Genomic DNA, 20503 nt, shown 5'->3' with positions numbered 1-20503 from the left:
GCAGCTTGATCCCAGCCATTTCAGCCAGTTCTCAGACCACGTCACTCCCATTTACCTAGTTCATACTTTCAACAATTTGTTGAGGATGTTCCAGAAGACAGTGTTAAAAGATTTATCAAAGTCATCACAGACAACATCCACTGCTTTCTCTGATTCCACTCAGCCAGTTATCTCAGCATAAAGGACTATCAGTCTGGTCAGGCCTGATTTCCTTATAATAACTGCTGACAACTCACACTCAACGTTTTATCTACAGTGGTTTTGGAAATAGTTTCCAGGATTACTTGCTTCATCACCTTCCCAGGTACTGCAGTGCAATAGAGCATTCTACAAACTAGTTTAAATAGTACAAACTTTCTTAAAGTTAATTAAACTCTAACAGACTGCAAATACAGTCTTGATAAAATATGTGAGCATTTGTAAAGAAACCCCTGTTTAAGCTACTTCAGCTAGCAGTCATCAGGAAAAATGAACACAAACCTTACATAAAGTGTCCATTTCCCACAATAGATCAGGCTAACATGTACAAGAGTCCCCAGCACATAAACATACATGAATTTGACAAACTTATCCCTCTTACCAGACTTTCCTTCACTGCTGAGCACAGAGAGTAGCAAATTTTATCTGGGGAATAGAGACTCAGAAACTTCTGCAATGGGAGGGAGAAGCCTACACATCAACACAGCACCTTGAGCTACCAAGACTGAGGATACAGATTCCTGAGCTTGGGGGGGTACAGAAGAATGGCCCTATATATTATTACTACTGTGACACTTCTCTTGCCACTGAGATCTATCTGTTCATGAAGTCATTACTCCTCACCTTTCTAAAAGGAAGGCCAAGGAAACTTGCACTTTAGACTGTACCTACAATTCACTTTTTTTTAGCATACACATCCCAAGACTAATTATAACTAACATCAGGGAATTTCTTTTGCTTCCTTAGGATGTTTTGGTTTAGGTAGGTAAGCGATAAAATTCAATCCAATTTTCTCCATATAGGAGAGACATTTTGGGGAACAGGGCACACAATATCTGCTACAACATGGAATGGAAGTTTCTATGGGAATCTGAAGTAATTTCGATGCTTACACAAGGGTGAGCAAAATATTTTCAGTGAGAATATGAAAACCTCTACCAAACAGAAAAGCTGACAGGTAGTGATATTAAAGTTTGATCTATACGCACAAAGATAAGGATCATTACATCTACAGGTTGCTAAGGAACAAATTAAATTGGAGGATAGTTGTGAAATCTTCCCCTGGAAGTGGTGAAAAACTCTCATCCTTTCTAACTTCACAACAGCCTTGCAGTCACTGGCTTGCCTAGCCAAGTCTCCCTTTGAGAACTGACTCAGGCCACCTGTTTTCAGCTGCTTACCCTGGCAAAAATGTCCTGTGCTACCTCCCAGTGATAGCACGTATAACCTAATTTCCCTTGTCATGTTAAATGATTATCATTTTCTTAAAACAACAGAGTCTGGTTCCCTTTGTTCAGCTTCCTGGGCAGTACTGGGTACTGGCTGTCTTTTTTTTTCAACCTGCTTAATGCTGGAGCTTGAAAAGAACCAGCTTTAAGCAGGTTCTCCAGAACACATTATTCAGTGCAGCTAAGGGGTCCTCAAAGGTCTGATGAACCTTTCCAGCTCTAACATAACTCCAAGCAGAATCAAAGTGCACAGCACTCCCCCAGCACTCTTGCCAATGGAAATGCCATGTCAGAAGAACTGAGTTTGGTCAGCTTACTGAGCTTCTGCAACAAATTACTCTGAACCTGGGCAAGCCTCAGGGGCAGTACTACCACTTTAAACACCACTGGCTCTAAGCCAATGAACAGTGCAGGGCCCAGAAAGGACTGAGGCCTTCCTGGTACCAGGGCAGTTATTTGTAACACAATAACCAAGCTACTAACAGTCTGATGTAAAAGTTAATTTCTTTCATTGTACTTATTTCTTTATCTCAACAAAAATATATATGAATCACCCAATGTTACTCACTCAATTAATACTATTCTCAACTAGTATCTTCATTCATATTTATGCCACCTTTACCAAAAAACTCCCAATATCTAAATTACAGTGAAAACTGCTTAATTTTGAGGGAGGATTTATCTTTGTTTACCTATAACTACAAATTGAAAGAGACCAATACAATATAGAAAAGAACAGAGACCTAGATAAGATGTTTGAAATAATTGCTGCCAAAGAAATTCCAACAGACAAAGAAATTCTAGAATTCTAAATTGTAATATGCAGTAAATAAATTAGTGTTAAATCACACTGTTGGTATTAATTATTTCATCTGCTTTTGACGATTACTTTGTTGTTCTTGTCAACTTGGAAAGCCTCCACTGAAATAATGAAATACTTCAAGCTAAACACCTTATTTTATTGTGGTAGACAACAAAGTATTTTTGTAGATAGAGGTGTGTGTCCCCTGCTGCTGCTTTCTGTATGTCGGCTACATTCTGAATTTAAATTCTGTTTTGGAACAGTAATTACCATTTATCAGCCACAGAAAACTATGTCTGCATAAATGATAAGTTGGTTTGGGTTTTTTTAAGCTGCACAAGAGTTTAAAATCCACCTATGCATTAAACTTTCGAAGGAAAAAAGGGTTTAATATACACTTTTAGCATCAAGATGACATTTTAGCATCCAGATGAGCCAGTGGAAAAACAGCTGAAGTAAAGGAAAATAATTAAATGCAAAAACATACCATGAAAATTTGAGCAGTGCTATAAAAGTAAATGCTAAAGGATGCTACAGGGTCAATTCTTCATGCTTTTAAGGAAATTACCACAGCCATGCCTTAGGAACTGGTCAACAAAAAAATCCATCAGTGGTTGCCTTCCCACAGACCTGCTACGTCTTCCCAGTATCTTGAGTGGTGGAAAGAAGTGACTTCCAGCAGACTTTGCCTCTTCTGTTACTAGGGGAATTGAGTGGAGCATTATCTTCATTAACGATGATGTTACAAAGCAATTTCTCCATTTAGGCCTGCTCAAGATGGAAGGACTTTTGAGAGATGTTTGATTTTCACTTGGCTTTGCCACAGGAAGCACCCCTAAAAGATCCCAGAAGTCTGTAACAGAGCCAACGTCCTGCCTCAGACCAGTTTGTTCAATGAGACAAATATCTGACTATTTAAGAAAAGCAAGTTTATTCAGTCAGACTTCATTCAGACTAGATTAGTTATGCTGGGTGCTGCCTTACCTGTTAGGTCTAGCAGTAACGTAATATTTACTCCTGGAAATTCCCTTCTTCTCATAAAGCATGTGTTGGGTAAAACAATCTTTGTCAGCAAAGGTTAACTGTTTGTATCACCATAAAACTCAGCCTACACTAGAATATACACCAGTACAGCTGTTAAAAAAAAAACAACAAAAACCTGTACTTGAGACTTCCTTTCCTGTTCGAGCCAAGCTACTGTAATTTTAAAGATGTTTTATCCTGCAATATTTTGAATAGTAATAAATTTCACTGGAAGTTTCATAATAAAGCAAGTTTCAATTCACAGGAGCTTGTCAGGTCACTTTCCTTAGAAACAATTTATTTACTAAGGAAGCAAGGAAATTACGACAAACTCCATCATATGTGCACCTCCTTTGTCTGTAAACTGACATAAAATATAGCAGACCAGTCCTGTTTCTGAAGTTCTCTGTTCCTGACTCTCAGATACAATATACATACTTGAAATTTTTATTTATTTCACATCAAACCTAGAGAGTACATAATGGAATACAGGACGCTTTTCTGTAATTCAAAATGTGCACAGCAACCTAAAGGCAGTACTATAAAAATACCTTAACAAAGTCTGATTTATGTATAAAATTCTAATAGACAGAAGAGATTTAATTAAGTACATAAACATTCAGATCTATCTAAGAAATGCAAATCAATCTACAGAATATCTGGAAATACCTCACTAAGAAAGGTCGCAATAGTTTAAGTTGTACTATTGTTTGCAGCGCAGTTTTTTTGGGGGCTTTGTTACAACTTCAGTATCCTTACCAGCGGTGGCCCTCCCAGGAATATTGTTCCCTGTTTGCCAACAATAATACTTTCATCAGCCATTGCAGGTACGTATGCTCCTCCTGCTGTACAGGACCCCATTACTACAGCTATCTATTGGGAAAACAAAAAACGCAAGTTAATGAATTGTCCAACCCTTAAAAACAGCAAATGCACATGATACTATTATATATCGTGCTGATCTTAATACAGTTTCTGGGTCAGCACTGCAAGATTATTTCTGCTTGACACAGCAAACTTTTTATTTATATTTAAGATTTTCTTAAAAAACAGGGAATCTTTCTTGTTTTCAGCAGCGTCTTAAACTACGATTTTCAGGCTGCCCTGCAGGAAAATTCCTATGTGAAGTACCCTGAACTACATACATGAAATGTTTGAAGAGGCACATGAAACTACCATGAAATTTGTTCTACCATGAAACTTGTTTTTACCGATGAATGGTAAAAGGTTGAAATGTAAAGGCTGAAACCTAAAGGTTGCTCCTCGTATTTATGCTTAAGTCAGAGTCAGAGTTTCAGTTGTTGCTTACTGGCTAATTTCACCAATGTTAACATCATTTGAAGAAAACTCCTCACATCTACTGGTATGTAACTTCAGTTCTCAATGGATAAACTAATTAAGTCTGCCCTTTCAAGGTGTGTTGAGAATCTCGCTATGGGCTTTAGCATGAATAATCTCTGCTTTATTCTTTTTCCTAATTTTGAGATGAACATCTAGCTAATGAACATTTTCTACCAGTAACATTTTGGTGACATTTTCACAAAAGTGACTTGACACCAAATATGGTGAAAATCTCAGCAGTGTATGATCATGAGAATGAAGTTTCTCACTTAACGTTACCTTCAGGGGAGCTCCTCCAAAGAGGAGCCTTCAAAACACGTCGTAAAGTGGAAGAAACTGAATACTCGTATGGAAAAGGCTTTCTTGCACAACCACCACAACTACAACTCTCTCCCTAAATAATGTGATTTTATATTGACTCTGAAATATTTCTAAAGTGACATCTAACAGTGTTCTGTGTTAAATGATAACTTAATGTTTGCTCTTAAAAGAAAGAAATACACTCAGAAATAAATCTTCCAAATCACATTACCTGTATCTAAAGGAGTAGATGAACTATGCCAACCTGCTACAACCAAACTGAACAGCTTTTTCAGTATCTTAAGCTATACTCAGAGTCTTGTGATTAATCTGCAGTATTTGTGTTGTGCATTTAATAAGTACCTCCTAGTAAATATGAGCAACATAAGCCCCTAGAAAATGGACAAACTTGGGGAAAAAGTTAATTTTATTTTTTCCCCAGGATTTGGGGTTTTTTCCTACTCTTCATTTTACCATGTTCATGCTGAAAAATGTGCCTGCATTTGAACTTTAAGTGTCATTTTTTCTAATATATAAATTAGAATATTTATATACTGAAAAAAAAACAACCAACAAATCTACCTGTCAAACAGCACAACCTTGAATTCCCAACTAATGCTCTACTTCCTGACTTCCTTGAATTACTGCATAGGAAATTACTGAGAACCGCAATAAAAATCAACAGTTCTGAATGCACACACAGTATTTCATACCCACTGATCAGCTCCCCATTGTATCCATGCAGCATATGAGTGTGAGATTGCTTAGGAAGCAGCTAATGAGAAGCTAATCACAGCTTTCTGATTCACAGCCACACAGACATCAATGTAATTTAAAGCTGCAGTAGGAGTATAATATATTAGTCACAGGTAAAAGTGGAGAGGAAAATTAAAAGCACCATAGGCAATGGGGAAAAAATAATGACACACCTCCCCCCCCCCCCCCCCCCAAAAACAACAAAAAGCCCCAAACAAGCACTTTAAAGGCAATATTGAGAAGGGACGACAAACCCTTCAGGCAGGACAAAACACAGAATGGCAGGTAGAAAACTAAAAACACCCACCATCCTGTGTCAGAAGAATTAACCAAAATTCTTGGTTAATCAGAGGGAGCATAACTTCCTAACACCATTTCCAAATGAAACATCCTCCCAGACAGGGAAGATGAGCCTAGCTACACAGTCTGTTGGCACACAATCAGTATCAGATTTACAAATTTAGTGCCTTTTTGAAATGAAACAAAGGATAGAAACATCTCCCAAACAAAATACACCTGTACTACATCCGTTCAATGAAGGAAGCACTTCCATAAAACATTTTCCCAGGCTTCCATAAATATTTTAAGAAAGTTACCTTATCATACCATAAAAGAAATGTGGTTTATTAAAAGCCAAATCTTTCCTACACTAAGCTTTTATTGTATAGAAGTACAATGCTACTCCTAATAAAACACTATATGGTAATCAAAATTGTGGAGACAGTGTTCTCATGGGAGAATGGATAACTGGTACATAAACTCTGAATAATCCTGAAAGATACAGCAAGGCCGTGAGAGGCCCAAGGAAGCTTAAGCAAGCAAGATAAGAAGAAGCTAGAATTCACTGATGTAATGAGAACTGTGGACTGTTGGCAAGCTTTCGAGGTCAAGTTCCCACACCTGTGCTTAACCAATTATATGCTAGTTGCAAAGGGTCTTCAGGACATGTATCCAAACATAATATGCCAAATCACTGTAAGTGCATGTAAGAAATAGTATTTAAGGGGTTAAGGCTTTGTAATAAATGGCTTTTGTCTGATCATATTGATCTCTGAGTCCATATATTTTCTGCAGCACAAAATAAAAACAAATTCAACTTTATAAGGAGCTCTACACTAAAGTTGTTTCACAATATTCAGGAAAACACCAGCATCACTTTAGGGCCAGGCATTTCTAGAAAGGTCCTGCCTAACATCAGTAATTTCAGCCTTCCAAACTGGTTTCATGTATCCATCTTTGACATAACATCTAAAAATTACTACTCCCATACTAGATTATGATTGCACTCTCTAGCAAAACTGCTTACCAAAGCTTCTCCTAAGAAGATAATTCAGCAAAACAGCTCTGTGACTGTCTCCTTTGACGCTTACTGTTCCACAAAAATACCTGGACAAATTTTATTCACACATATAAATCTACAGTACAACCTAGACCTGTCAGTGACTCTGCATGATGGCCAGCTTGTAAACTTTTTCCCTAAATATTTTCATCTAACCAAACAGTGGTTTTCCCCTGGAGATCTAGCTTATTAATACAATTGCTCCACTTTTACTGTGGGGAAAAAAAAAAGAACTGTAGAAACTAAATTATGTCAGACTTTATGAAGAGATTTAGTGTGTTGTTGGAATTTTCAGCCCTGGATTTCTCTGGAGACAACAGATTTCAGGATTCTTTGGTAGAGAAAAAGATAGTTAAAGATACAAAATCTGACTTGTTTCCCAAATATGCCAAAAAGGTACCAAAGTAATAAATGTAGTTTCTTCAGAAATCGTGCACAGCTATGTAAAAAGGAGTTGGAATACTCTGTCCTTGATTGGTGTATCTGCTACATACTGAAAGGAAATACTAGCTTCTAATTCCTCCTTTGGAAGATCAGGAGATTCAAACAAGCGCAGCTTCTCACAGAGAATAAATAAAAATGGTCCCAGCCTAACTATGCCTCTCAATGACATGTTGGTAAGAATGAAGAAAATAAAAGTCCTGCTTCCACTTTACATTAGTGATGATTTCAACAGTCAAGTATGTCATGGAAGTGGAAACACTTCCACGACAGCACTCATATAAAACAGCAAGTTAGCTAAACTTTTACTCTCCCTGGGGTTCCGCCACCTACTTCTAAGCCTAATGTTCTAAACCATTTTCTCTTCTCAAATGCAATATTCTGAAAATTTCCTTCACCTTCTTTCATCCAGCCAATATAAAGTGATATGCATTGATTTAACAACTACACCTAGGAGCAGGCTCTTGAAATTAAGACAATTCAGGGAAACCACCAGCTCACTGCTCAGCAGTCAAAAAAATGTCACAAATGTTAGGAGCTACTGGCAATGGAATTAACAGAATAACATATCATTATGCTATTTTGTATATACTCATCATTAGTTGACACATTGAGCAGTGCAGTCTGACTCCTTCATCTCAAAAAAATATAACGAGACCTGAGAAAAGGTAAACTGTCATAGGTATTGAACACTTCCTGTAGGAGTAACAACTAAGTAAGCTTGAACTCTTTAGCCTGCAAGCGGGAGTACAAGGCTGGTAAATGAGAGGGCTATGCAACCATATGAAGAGGCTGGGAGCTGACTGACTTGACAATTCTGTATGAATGACCTGACTGTCTGCTTTCCTGAAGCATTTTCTTTATTTGAAGGAGGTTACCTTCGAAGACAAGTTTCCCCCACCCTTCCTGGCAGCCTCTCTCAGGTCCCTGCTGACAATTCCCTTAACAAGCCCAAGACTACTCTCCTGAAGTCGAGCGTCTTCATCCTGCTACCTGCCTTCCTCACCTCCATTGGGACCTTATACTCTGCCCTCACTTTCACTGCAGACAAAGCTGCCATTAGCAGTCACATCCTCAGAGGGCCTACATTCTTCATGACTAATAGATTCAGAAGCGCACTTCCCCTAGCACTCTATCTGCGTCAAAGAACTGACCCCAATGCACTCCTGAAACACCCACGACACAAAACCACTTCTAAATCCAGGAACTGTGACTAATACTAATTCTATGCATTGTTAATATATTAGAAAATAGCCTCATTCTTAGGGCAGTTTTATCCTACAGCACATCAGTATATAAAATGGATATATAAGTATATGCATACCCCTATCAGTAGAATGTATGTCTCATTTACTAGCCATCATCAAAGGGGTCCTCACCTTTACAGCGTTGATGCAGAATGATAACTGTTGCAAGAGATTTCCTAATGCTTCTTCATATGGCCCTACCTACCATGTTGTCAAGTCTTTTTCCCCTCCCACTCCAAGAGAGAAGCAGGTAGGTCACGTCATTAACACTAAGGCAAAGAAAGAAGATACTTTCTTCAAAACTATAAATGACTTCTTGTGGACCGTTATTGTGTTTACAGTGCCTCCAGTCTCCAGACTGGGCCATTAGGTCAGCACAACACAGTGCTGTCTAAAACAAAGCATGAAACCAGATAAAGGCAGCAGGCATAAAAACTAATTAGTACATTTCATTCTGAAATAAAAGCAAATTACCTGCGGGATTCCTTGTGAGGACATGACTGCTTGATTATAGAAAATACGGCCAAAATGATCTCGATCTGGAAATACTTCAGCTTGCCGAGGTAAATTTGCTCCTCCTGAATCAACTACAGTAAATGAAAATGTATTAACATGTCTTTGAACAGTGTTATCTAGGTTTTTAATAAAGTATCTGCATGTTTCAAAATACACAGCAATTATTATCACTATGAATCTAGGTATATTAGAATACTCTTGACAGAAAAAAAGAAAAATAGTAATGTCCATACACACAAATAACATCCATTCTAATGCAAAACAAATTCAAGTATGCTAAGAGATGCAATCACACCTCCCTATACAACCTTCTAAACTCATCTTACTGCAAAACACTTAAACTAAGAACATTTTCAATGTACAACTTTAACTCAATTATTCTATTGCAATTCTCACACAAGTTCCACAAAGGGCAACACTTGAGCTCAGGAAGTGTATCGTGTACTTTCATGCCTTGATTATTCAGACATACCAAAGATCTTACACTATCTCGAGGAACCTTCATTTATTATGTGTCCTTGCCTCTGGCTTACAGGTCCCCAACTGCATCTACCTTTCCACTCCCAAATAAGGGAATTACATCATGTTGTAAGACTCCGAAAAAGGACAGGAGACTAGAAGGAAATGCAGATGGAGGCCAAGCATCTATGAGAACTCTGGCTCCTGGCAATAAATTTTCACCTATGAGCAGCAGTCCACATGCACATTCTCATGTTTCATGACTGCAGCCATTAATGCCCTACATTCAGCTTTGTCTTGAAGCACGATGTTCATTCCTAGCCCTGCCGTTGCAGAACCATTCTCCCAAATCAACATCAAGACAAGCTCCAACGTGACCAACAAACCAGTGTTCTGAAATGGGCCATCCCTTAACACAAAAGAAGATGCCCACATCAGTAACATCAGGTATCTGCATCAGAATTAACATCTAGGAAGCTAACACAGAGGGAAAAGGCAGTTCAAATGGCATGAAACTTACATGTCAACGGAACACTCCCTCTTGATTGCACAACATAAGGGAAAGGAGTAAGTGATACAGTGGCATAATTGCGTTTGTTCCTTATGAACCCACCCTTACAGCAGTGCAGAATAGAGTGTTGAGAAGCTACGGGTACCCTCCAGTTAAGACTTGCCACCAATTCGCAGAGGTCACACAGTACTGGTAAAAATACATTCGAGTATGTGTGTCTAAAATACATACCTGGTTAGTCAGATCTGGGGACACATCAATCTCCAAAATGTTTATTTAAAGAAGCAGCATCTTATCTAGACATGCCCAGCTCCCCTTAACAAAGGACATCTGCTATTTCTGCAGTGGAACTTACCCAAATACAGGCAAGGGAGATGGTTTTGCATTGCAATTTCTTGAGCTCGTAGATGTTTCTTAACAGTGATGGGATAATAAGTACCACCTTTGACAGTAGCATCATTAGCAACAATCAAGCATTCCACCCTAAAAATAAAACAACCTTATGAGAGAGAAAAATATTTCTAATGAGTAAGTATGTCTGTTGGTTAAGATCTGCAACATGCCATGGACTCTCAAAGTCCTGATGCTCAGAGTCCTCCTCACCTGTACTCCATCAAATGAACACTGTAACTGCAGTCTCAGCACTATCATGTCCTGTTTCACAGTCCCTTAACTCCCTAAAACAAAGCTCTATAGCATCGTATTTAATTTCAACATCAGTTTTGGAGGTATCTTTAGTGAGCAAAATTAATTCTAAGCCTCAGATACCACCCAATTTTTTTTAAATTGCTGTAGGTATTTAGTGATACATTAATCTCTTTCCTTCATTGGACACGGGAAACTCTGTATGTGTTCCGCTTTAATATGGGATACACTAACTAAAAAAAAAAAACCATACAAAATCACTTTCTTTTAGCTAAGACTGAATAAATTAAGATACCAACATTGATGATTTTTTCTGGGTCAAAAACTGAAAGACTAAAAAGTGCTAATAGCTTAATACTGGAAACTGAACAAAATTATACCTCCTTCCATTTCATATCATCAGTAATATAGATCACTGGTATCTCTCACCCAGATACTCGTCCAATGCCTGTGATAATGCCTGCTGCTGGTACCTCTTCATTACCATACAACTGGTAACCTGCAAACTGGGAGAACTCCAAGAATGGAGACCTGAATGATGACAAACAGAAGGCAATTTTAAAAATGAATTGGCCAAATTTGTCACTGAATCTCATTTAAAAGGTTAAATTTTTAAAAACAAGATTTTTTTTTTAGGAGAGGTGACTATTTTGAAGAACACTGTAAAATCTCCACTGTGTTAATTTGCCAGTGTTTATGGAATTTAAAGAAAAAACAAGTCTATTGGAGTATCTACCCACAAAAGAGAAATATTTTTTAAAAACCAAAATACCTACCCAGGATCAATAAGCCTGTCAATTCTCTCTCTGGGTAACAGTTTTCCTCTTGATGTGTGAAGCTTACGAGCTTTTTCTCCACCTCCTGTGATACGGTAGTAAATTGTTAAATTTACAAAGGACACAGATAAATCACCACTTATATTAAAACTTCAAATGGAAGCACTGTGAGTTCCCAGTTTTGAAGTATGGACCTTAGCAACAAATTTAATAAATAATGGTTTCTACTTCAAACAGATTTAAGATACTGATAAGAAAGCTCACTTTTCATAATCTACTGCATTTTCCCCCTCATTTTTGATAGTAGTCTTGAGGTACATATTTTAATAAATAGCTGTCTGAAACCTTCCCCCACTGCTTGGCAACAAATCAAAGGGCTAAAAACACGAACACACAAAGGCACAGCAGTAAGAACTACTTACTGTTCCCCCAAATTGGTTCAAAATAGCTATGCTGATTCCAGTCTTGAAAGACTCAACACAATCTGGATTCATTTTCTTAGATCACTCCAAAACTGTAAGAATTGTTCATTCAGACAGCATTTAATATCAAGTGTATCTTTGCTTCATTTCAACCCTTTATTTGAGGTCATCCTAAATCATATCTTTTGCTCTCTAGAGCTTTCTGTCATTCAGTACCTAAGATTTGTTGACACACTTCAGCCTCTTTACAACAGCTTATACAAACATTGTCTCTCTATGTAGACAGATCACTGATCCACCTCATCAGTCTGTCTCCTCTGTCCAAAATAAAAAAGTGCTATTTTGATAACATTTTTCCTGAGACTTCAAGATCTCTTTGTCATCTAAGCACCACTGAAACAGAGCTTTTAAGCCTGCCTTTCAAGCCTTTATGCTCACCTCCTTCCTTGATCACTACGCACCTTATTTCCTACCCATCAGGCATGCCAGAAACTCCACAATTTATTTCTGATTGAGCCTGTTCATTAGGTCTGTGTATCCAGCCTAAATCTAAATCTTGAGAATTTCTGTACAAGTTTCTTAAGATACAACCTCTCATATCCACCTACAGAGCTAATACTCTCATCCAAATTCTCAGCATCCCCCATCTACAATATTTTTCCTGACTTCCATCTTGCCTTTCCCATTTACACCCACAGTGATGCTGTGAAAATAATTTCCCATTCTGTGACTTCATGCATCTCTGTACATTCCTGCTCTTTACAAACTAGTCATAAATGCTTGCCCTCCAGGCCTTGTAGCCATTCTACTGAATATTTCTTGACCAAGATCCAGACCTTTGCTTTACCCTAAGATGACGTCTATTCTGCAGACTGAGAAGCAGCACCCCTGGCAATGGAACAAATTTGGAGACATTTAATTTGAAATCCTTTCTTTAATTTCTCCTTTACAATAATGTCTATAAGAACTTCACTGTGGCTGCTGATACGCTATGATTGCTGTTAGTCACAGAAACTAGAAGTATCTCAAGTCGCTTCTTGTGCTTGTTATCAGAAATCCATCTGTTGTAATTTATCATAGCCTATAAATTCTGTGATGGCAGGGGCCACCTTCTTGTTGCACAGCTGAGGATTACTCAGGAGAATGGGATATGGGTTCATAAAAGCCTTATCCACTGAAACAGAAAACAAAGAATGAAGCATTCATTATATTCCTTACAAAGACCTTAAGCAAGAGCTCATCCTCTGAAAGACAGCTTTTACTAAGAAAAAAGGCGTTGCACTTATCCTTCAGATGTATTCAACATAAGTACCTAATTCCTCTCATACTTAAATGATGGGCAAAGCAAGCTCGACTGATGTCACTCAAAATAGTGTATTAACACCCTGGTGGAGCTACCTAGATGGAAGAAAGATGAGGGCCATGTTCTTGTCCTATTATTATGTAACAGGCAAGAACAGGAAAACAGCAGTGAAGATGGCAATCATCATTATCTCACGGGCCACACAGGGAATTGCTGAAGTCTCTATACCAAATAAAAGACAGAGGTAGTCCAAGTGTTTCAGCATCTCCTCAGGATATCCTGGAGCTTTGCTGCACAGCAAGAAAAAGACTAAGCACAAAATCTTAACTGTGCTTTATTCCAAAGCCATAAAAGAAACTGCATTATATAAGAAACCATGAAGAGCAAACAGCATTACGGTGGAAACAAGAAGAGAAGAATTAAAGCTGCGTGTTCAATCTCTGGCAGCAAAGTTAAGCAATTATAAACCATTTTAATTTTATTGTCCACATTAATTATAGTAAACTATACTTAATTCAGGTAGTCTTAAAACAATGAAACAGATTTCAATCTTACAAACTATTACAGACTTGCTTTTGTTTGCCAGCACAAATACAGCTAAGGTCTTTTAAAAGACCCTGACCTAAAAAACTATAAAAAATGTTTCTGTAAATACATCAGCAGCAGAAGGAGGGCTAAGAAAAGTCTCCATCCTCTACTGAATGCAGGTGGAAACATAGTGACAAAGGATGAGGAAAAGGCTTAGATACTTAATGCCTCAGCCTTTATCAGTAAGACCTGTTGCTCTCTGGGTACTCAGCACACTGAGCTGGAAGACCGGGATTGGGAGCAAAATGAACCCCCCCCATAATCCAAGGGGAAATGATGAGTGACCTGCTACACCACTGAGACACACACAAGCCTTTCTATGGCAAGGTGACCCACTTAGTGGATGAGGGAAAGGCTGTGGGTGTTGTTTACCTGGAATTTAGTAGTCTTTAACACTACTTCCCCCAACATTCCTAAGGAGAAACTGGCTGCTCACAGCTTGGATGCATGTACTCTTTGCTGGGTAAAAAACTGGCCAGACAGCTGGGCCCAAAGTATCGTGGTGAATGGAGTTAAATCCAGCTGGTTGCTGGCCACAACCGGTGTTCCCCAGGGCTCAGTACTGGAGCCAGTTCTGTTTAATATCTGTAGTAGTGATCTGGATGAGGAGATCAAGTACACCCTCAGTAATATGCAAATGACACCAAGTTAGGGGTGTCCCTTTGAGAGTACAAAGGCTCTACAGGGGGATGTGGACAGGCTGGATTGATGGACTGTGGCCAGTAGTATGAGGCTCAACAAGGCTGGGTCCTGCACTTGGGCCACAATAACCCTGTGCAACACTACAGGCTTAGGGAAGAGTCGCTGGAAAGCTACTCATGGAAAAGGGCCTGGAGGTGCTGACTGATGCCTGAACATGAGCCAGCTTGTGCCCAGCCAGTCAAGAAGGCCAACAGCATCCTGGCCTGTATCAGCAACAGCGTGGCCAGCGGGGCCAGGGCAGTGATCATCCCCCTGTACTGCACTGGTGAGGCTGCACCTCAAATCCTGTGTTCAGCTCTGGGCCCCTCACTACAAGAGAGACATTTTGGTGCTGGAGTGGGTCCAGAGAAGGGCAACAAAGCTGGTGAAGGGTCTGGAGCACAAGTGTGATGAAGAACGGCTGAGGGAATGGGGGGAGGGGGGTGGGGTGTGTTAGTCTGGAGAAGAGAAGGCTAAGGAGGGACCTTATTGCTCTCTACGACTTCCTGAAAGGAGATTGTAGTGAGGTGAGGTTGGTCTCTTCTCCCAGGAAATACAATGAGAGGAAATGGCCTCAAATTGCTCCCCGCGGGGGGGGGGGGGGTGTGGGGGGTGGTGGTGTTAAACTGGATATCTGGAAAAATCTCTTCACCAAAAAGGTTGTCAAGCATAGGAACAGGCTGCTCAGGGAAGTGGCTGAGTCACATTCCTGAAGGCATTTAAGAGACTTGCAGGTGTTCTGCTTAGGGACATGGTTTAGTGGTGGACTTGGCAATGCTGGGTTAACTGCTAGACTTGATGATCTCAAAGGTTTTTTCCAGCCTAAATGACTCTATAATCCTATGAAAATCCTCTTTCCACATGAAGAAACTGACATGCAACTTGAACAGAATCACATTAGCCAAACCAATCTGTCACAAAAGCAGGCAGCAGTGGATGAAGCAAGGAAGCAGGTGAAGTGCTTATCAGTAAAAGCCTTTTATTAATAACCCTATTTTCAAAAATTACTGCCATTAGAAGCATACATTCCATTAAGATTTTAATGATTAAAAATTAACCAATTCTAAATATCCAGTTTTCACTACCTTCCTGCTTACTTTTTGCCCCTCTGACAATGAAATTAATCTTCCATTTGACTAATCAGTCTTGTTTTTATTTATGCCTGCTTTCAGTAATTTATGGATTTGCTTGCATTACGATATTGCTCTGATGTTCAACTGGCAAGCAAAAAAGCATGATAAAACACTTGATATTGTGGTAAATAAAGAAGTGCTAGTGGTATGGACATTTTTCTTAGCTAGCCTGAGTTGCTTTAAAAAAAAAAAAATCTCAACAAACCAACAACTAAATTTTGAACCAGCTTGTACATAAACTTTTTAAGATTTTCAGATGTCATGAGGTGGTAAATCTAGATTAAAATAGATGGCTAAAATTTCAGCATGACTACTATAATCCAGCAAGGACGCTGTATCTGAATGAACTGATTGATGAAGATACATCTATAAAAAATAAACTGTTTTTTGGACGAAACTAAACCAGTGTTTAGAGCACGTGTTCTAAAATCTACCATACTTACCTAATCTGATTTTTTCTGCTTGCTGTTGGAGTTCAGTTACCAGTGCCTTCATTCGTTCATAGTTTTCCTAAGTGGAGAACAAACAGCATTTTATGTTTAATCAAGAATGACAGTACTGCTTTTTAATAAAGCATAGAAGGTTCAAGATTTATTTCTCTTCCAAATTTCACTTTACCTTATTAAATACCATTAAACAAATCTGTATTGGCTTTTAAGTAAGAACATTTCTACCTATGTATTGTCTTTCCTCACGCATCCCAACGCATTTAATAAAAACACTAAAAAACTCTGAGCATGTTAGGGTTGTAAAAGTCTAGTTCCAAATTTAATAAATAAAACCAGAATTATCCATTATAGAGTTGAAGTGCTATTTTTCAGGTTTTGTTCATTAGTACAGGTTTGCTTTTTTAATCTAGTTTTGTAAAAAGCATCATGTGGATTAAATTCATTTATGCTAATTATTAAATTAATTATGCTAATTTATGTCTGTTATATGTCTTTATGTCTTATTTTGTGTTTTATACCAAAAGATGAATGACCTAGACCAAATAGAATTTGGTTAATGTTTTTATATTCTTGTTCAGGTAGAACACAGAGATAACGCTTTTAAAAAACATAAAAGTCTGGTCTTCTTAGTTCTCAATATGACTGATCCAGTACTGAGCTCACAACTTCTATCAGAAGCTCTGTGCGCTTATTACAGCAGTTGTTTACCATTTCTTACAAATTAAAAGTCAAGCTTAAACTGTTGGTTTGTTTTTGTTTTTTTTCCCAAATAGCTATGTTACCTCTCCAAAAAGTGAAACTCCAGATACATATAGTAACTGCTGCATTAAGAAAATAAAATCATACTGCCTTATCTAATTCTCATTTAGAAGATGTTAGTCTACTTTGCCAGAAAAAATAAAAATCTGGTGACTCTTTATATTCAGACTCAAACACTCACAATTAAGATTTCCCCTAAAAACAACAAGTGTTGCAGTTAAGTTTGTTCAGCTCTGTGTTGGTCACTGAAAGGCACCAAGATGCAAAGGAGGAAGGAATAAAACCACGTACACAGACACTGCATTCAAGCCAGTTTCATCACTGTGGCAGTATCCCAAAAGCTAAGAACAAAACAAGACATGTCATGTTAACTTGACTCTGATGCTCCTAGGAGAGACTACAGCAGCTACTGTGGCCACACAACCACCAGCAGCACTGAAGGAACTAAAACCTACTTTTAATCCTTTGCAAAAGACACTGTTTACAAGTTAACTGTTTTTCCCTGTGAAAAGTCTGTGAAACAGCCATTGTAATTCCACACTTTCAAAAATCTGCAGTTGTCACAACACCCACTTCTACTGTATGTGTTCAGCTTGCCCAGCTGGCTCACTTCGCAGCATTACGCATGTATTTTCCCTAATTCGCTTTGTCCACTCAGCCTGTTTTCTCTAAATACACTTACTTTTTGCACACAGTACTGAGCTTAAAAACTCACCTTTAACATAGAAAAAAAAACAAACCAAATAAACCCAGCTAAAAATGGCAAAGCAAATTAAAAGGGGCACAGCAATTGCAATCACAGGCTTACTAGCTTCTGAATTAACAAATTACGGTAGCTGCTTTAGCTACTCTACATAAAACACTGTGAAAGGATGATTCAGATAACCTATAAAAGAAGTGTATTCAAATATTACAGTTGCTTAAACTCACTTAATTTCTAGCCTTATCTTTCGTGCCTTTAACCAGAACACAGCATCATTAGACTTTACAAAGGAAAACATGCCCTGGAATCTTACAGTAGGTTTTGAATACACACAGAAAAGGCTCCTCTCAGCAACAACCGTGTTAGTTCCACCATATATTTGTGAGCTTTTCATTAATTAATGACAAAAAGGCCAGTGAAGTGACACAAGTTGTTCTGGAAACTTGCCCTTGCACCAGTAAGTTCTGTAAAATCCTGCCGTTAACATGAGGGCTTCTAGAAACATTAAAGAAAAAACAAGAGTCAAAACCTAGAGACTAATCCTGCAGTTATTACACAGGCTAACTGAATTACTGCTACATGAACTAAGTGGCTGCAAAATCTAAACCCTGGAATATTCACACAGATTTCCCAGAATTCAGACTCTCTTTAGATTGCATTTTCACTTGACTGGTTTGAAAAAGAGTTTATATTATGAAGGTAAAGGTGCCTGGCTGAATTCACAGCCAGGAAACACAAACATTAGCTAAAGAAGACAAGACCTTTAACACATATCCTTATGCCTTCATGTGTTTGCACCTTTATTCCCTGTATTACTTTTGTTTCAGATGGTGAAGTGCCTCATAGCAGGGACATCTGTGTCTGTAAAGCACCACATGTGTTTACAGTGCTCTGTAAATTATTTCTACCAAATACTAACACCATTAGCTACTTTACGAGCCTTGCTTTTGGGATGGAAAGATACACACTCACAAACACAAACCTAGCAACAGCTTAGCTGAGCAAACACATTTATTAAAATACTACTTCTTGGGAGTTTTGGTACGCTAAACACAAATACGCACACACACACACATATATATATACACCCACTCCACATGCACAAGTTTTGTACATGGGTATATATAAACACATACTGAAATTCCACAGAAGTTTCTAAGTCACCTAACTTAAGTCCCCAAGTTTAGTTTCTGCAAAACCAAACGCAGAACCAAAGGCACCATTTAAGTCAGGAAGAGTTGCTTCACTTGCCGTTTAGATATTTGACTTGGAACAAACATGAAAGCAAATGCATGCCCTCCTGCCAGTTTTGATCCACACCAAAGTTGTGTTTTTCTCAGCCTAAACTGTAACCCAATTTTTTTCCTGAACATGATGACGACAATATAAATACGATGCAGCTGATACGGTGTGTTGCATCAGCAACAGGTCAAGGGAGGAGACTCTCCCTCTCTGCTCTGCTCTGGTGAGACTTCCCCCTGCAGTACTACATCCAGCTCTAGGGCCCTCAACACAAGAGAAACATGGAGCTGTTGGAGCGACTCCAGAGAAGGCCACGGAGACGATCAGGGGGCTGGAGCACCTCTGCTATGGAAAAACAGGCTGAAAGAGTTGGACTTGTTTGGCCTGAAGAAGAGAGGCTCTGGAGAGACCTTAGTGCAGCTTCCAGTGACTAAAGGGGTCCTGCATGGTGTCTGGAGACGGACTTTTTACAAGGGCATGTACTGACAGGACAAGGGAGAATGGCTTTAAGATGACAAAAGGGAGATTCAGATTAGATATAAGGAAGAAGCTCTTCCCTGTGAGGGTGGTGAGGCACTTGCACAGGTTGCCCAGAGAAGCTGTGGCTGCCCCATCCCTGGCAGTGTTCAAGGCCAGGTTGCATGGGGCTTGGACCAGTCTGGTCTAGTGGAAGGTGGGCTCCATGCTGTTGCAGGAGGTTGGAACTAGATTAGCTTTAAGGCCCCTTCCAAACCAAACCATTCCATGTTTTTCTGTGCTAGTAATGCCCCATAAAAAAAACCAAAACAATTTACACCAGACACAAGTACTGTTTTCTTCATGAAGACAAGTGGAATGCGATCTATGGTTCCAGACATGATTTCTTCTGCTGCTGCTGGCATTCTGATTTAAAAATAAGACAGGTAAAAACATCCATACTGAAGCAGCCGACAGTACAAACCCAAAGTCTCTTTCGTGGCACCTCTGCGCTCAGCATTAGCTAGAGACCTCAGCACTGAAAGCGGCGGTCAGCGGGAGCAGCGCGGTAAAACCGAGCCGTACGAGGCGACCCCGGGCTGACCGCAGACTGTGCGTGACACGGCCGCGGTCACACCAGCTGTAACGCCGCTGCCGCACCCACACCACAGCGCCACCGAAGCAGTGACCCCGAGGCCCACTCGCCGCCGAGTTCCGCTGCCCCTCGCAGCCTGCGTCTCGCAGATGGGGCCTCCCCTCAGCAGGCGGCCGGCTCGCCACACGAGGGCGAGGAAGTGGGATGCCGCCGAGTTGCAGGCCGGGGCTAGGCCGGCAGCGTCAGCTCCCAGCCCGGCCGCCCTAGCAGCGGGAAGACCAGATCTGGACTCCCGCAGATCCCGGGGGTGGACACCGCTGCCCGCCCATGGCTCCCCACCGGAGTCTCCCGTCCGCGACCCAGCAGGCGGCAGGGGGCCCGGGCTGGCCTACCTGGTAGACAGCGGAGCCCGCGTCGGGGGGCGACCCCACCGCTGCCACCGCTTCACCCCGGTAGCCGCGGGCTGGTGGGGTTGTTCTCAGCAGCTGCCAGCGGCCCAGCAGCCGCCGGGAGCCCAGCAGCATGGCGGCGCCGCGCGTCGAGCCGAGCCGGCAGTCCCAGGCCCGCGGCGCCACTCCCCCCCCCGCAG

The 20503-nt window shown here is 40.0% G+C and overlaps 1 protein-coding gene across 1 annotated transcript in view; it reads right to left on the bottom strand.

Moving 5' to 3' along the window:
- The window catches only part of MCCC2 (methylcrotonyl-CoA carboxylase subunit 2), a 40600-nt gene extending 20097 nt beyond the window's left edge, over nt 1-20503 (bottom strand). The window contains exons 1-7 of the mRNA XM_062604516.1: nt 20307-20503; nt 16154-16220; nt 11584-11668; nt 11237-11338; nt 10518-10645; nt 9151-9263; nt 4012-4125 (exon numbers count right to left, since the gene is read on the bottom strand). Of these exons, the coding sequence (XP_062460500.1) occupies nt 4012-4125; nt 9151-9263; nt 10518-10645; nt 11237-11338; nt 11584-11668; nt 16154-16220; nt 20307-20438 (741 nt within the window). The 5' untranslated portion in view covers nt 20439-20503. The remainder of the gene's footprint in view (nt 1-4011; nt 4126-9150; nt 9264-10517; nt 10646-11236; nt 11339-11583; nt 11669-16153; nt 16221-20306) is intronic.

Source organism: Pezoporus occidentalis, unplaced genomic scaffold (genome assembly GCF_034315485.1).
Source record: "Pezoporus occidentalis ecotype Australia unplaced genomic scaffold, CSIRO_AGI_Poc_V1 ctg86, whole genome shotgun sequence".
In the NCBI taxonomy this organism is placed as follows: Eukaryota; Metazoa; Chordata; class Aves; order Psittaciformes; family Psittacidae; genus Pezoporus; species Pezoporus occidentalis.
The sequence above is the reverse complement of the archived record's forward strand: the minus strand, read 5'-3'. Positions and strand labels throughout refer to the sequence as shown.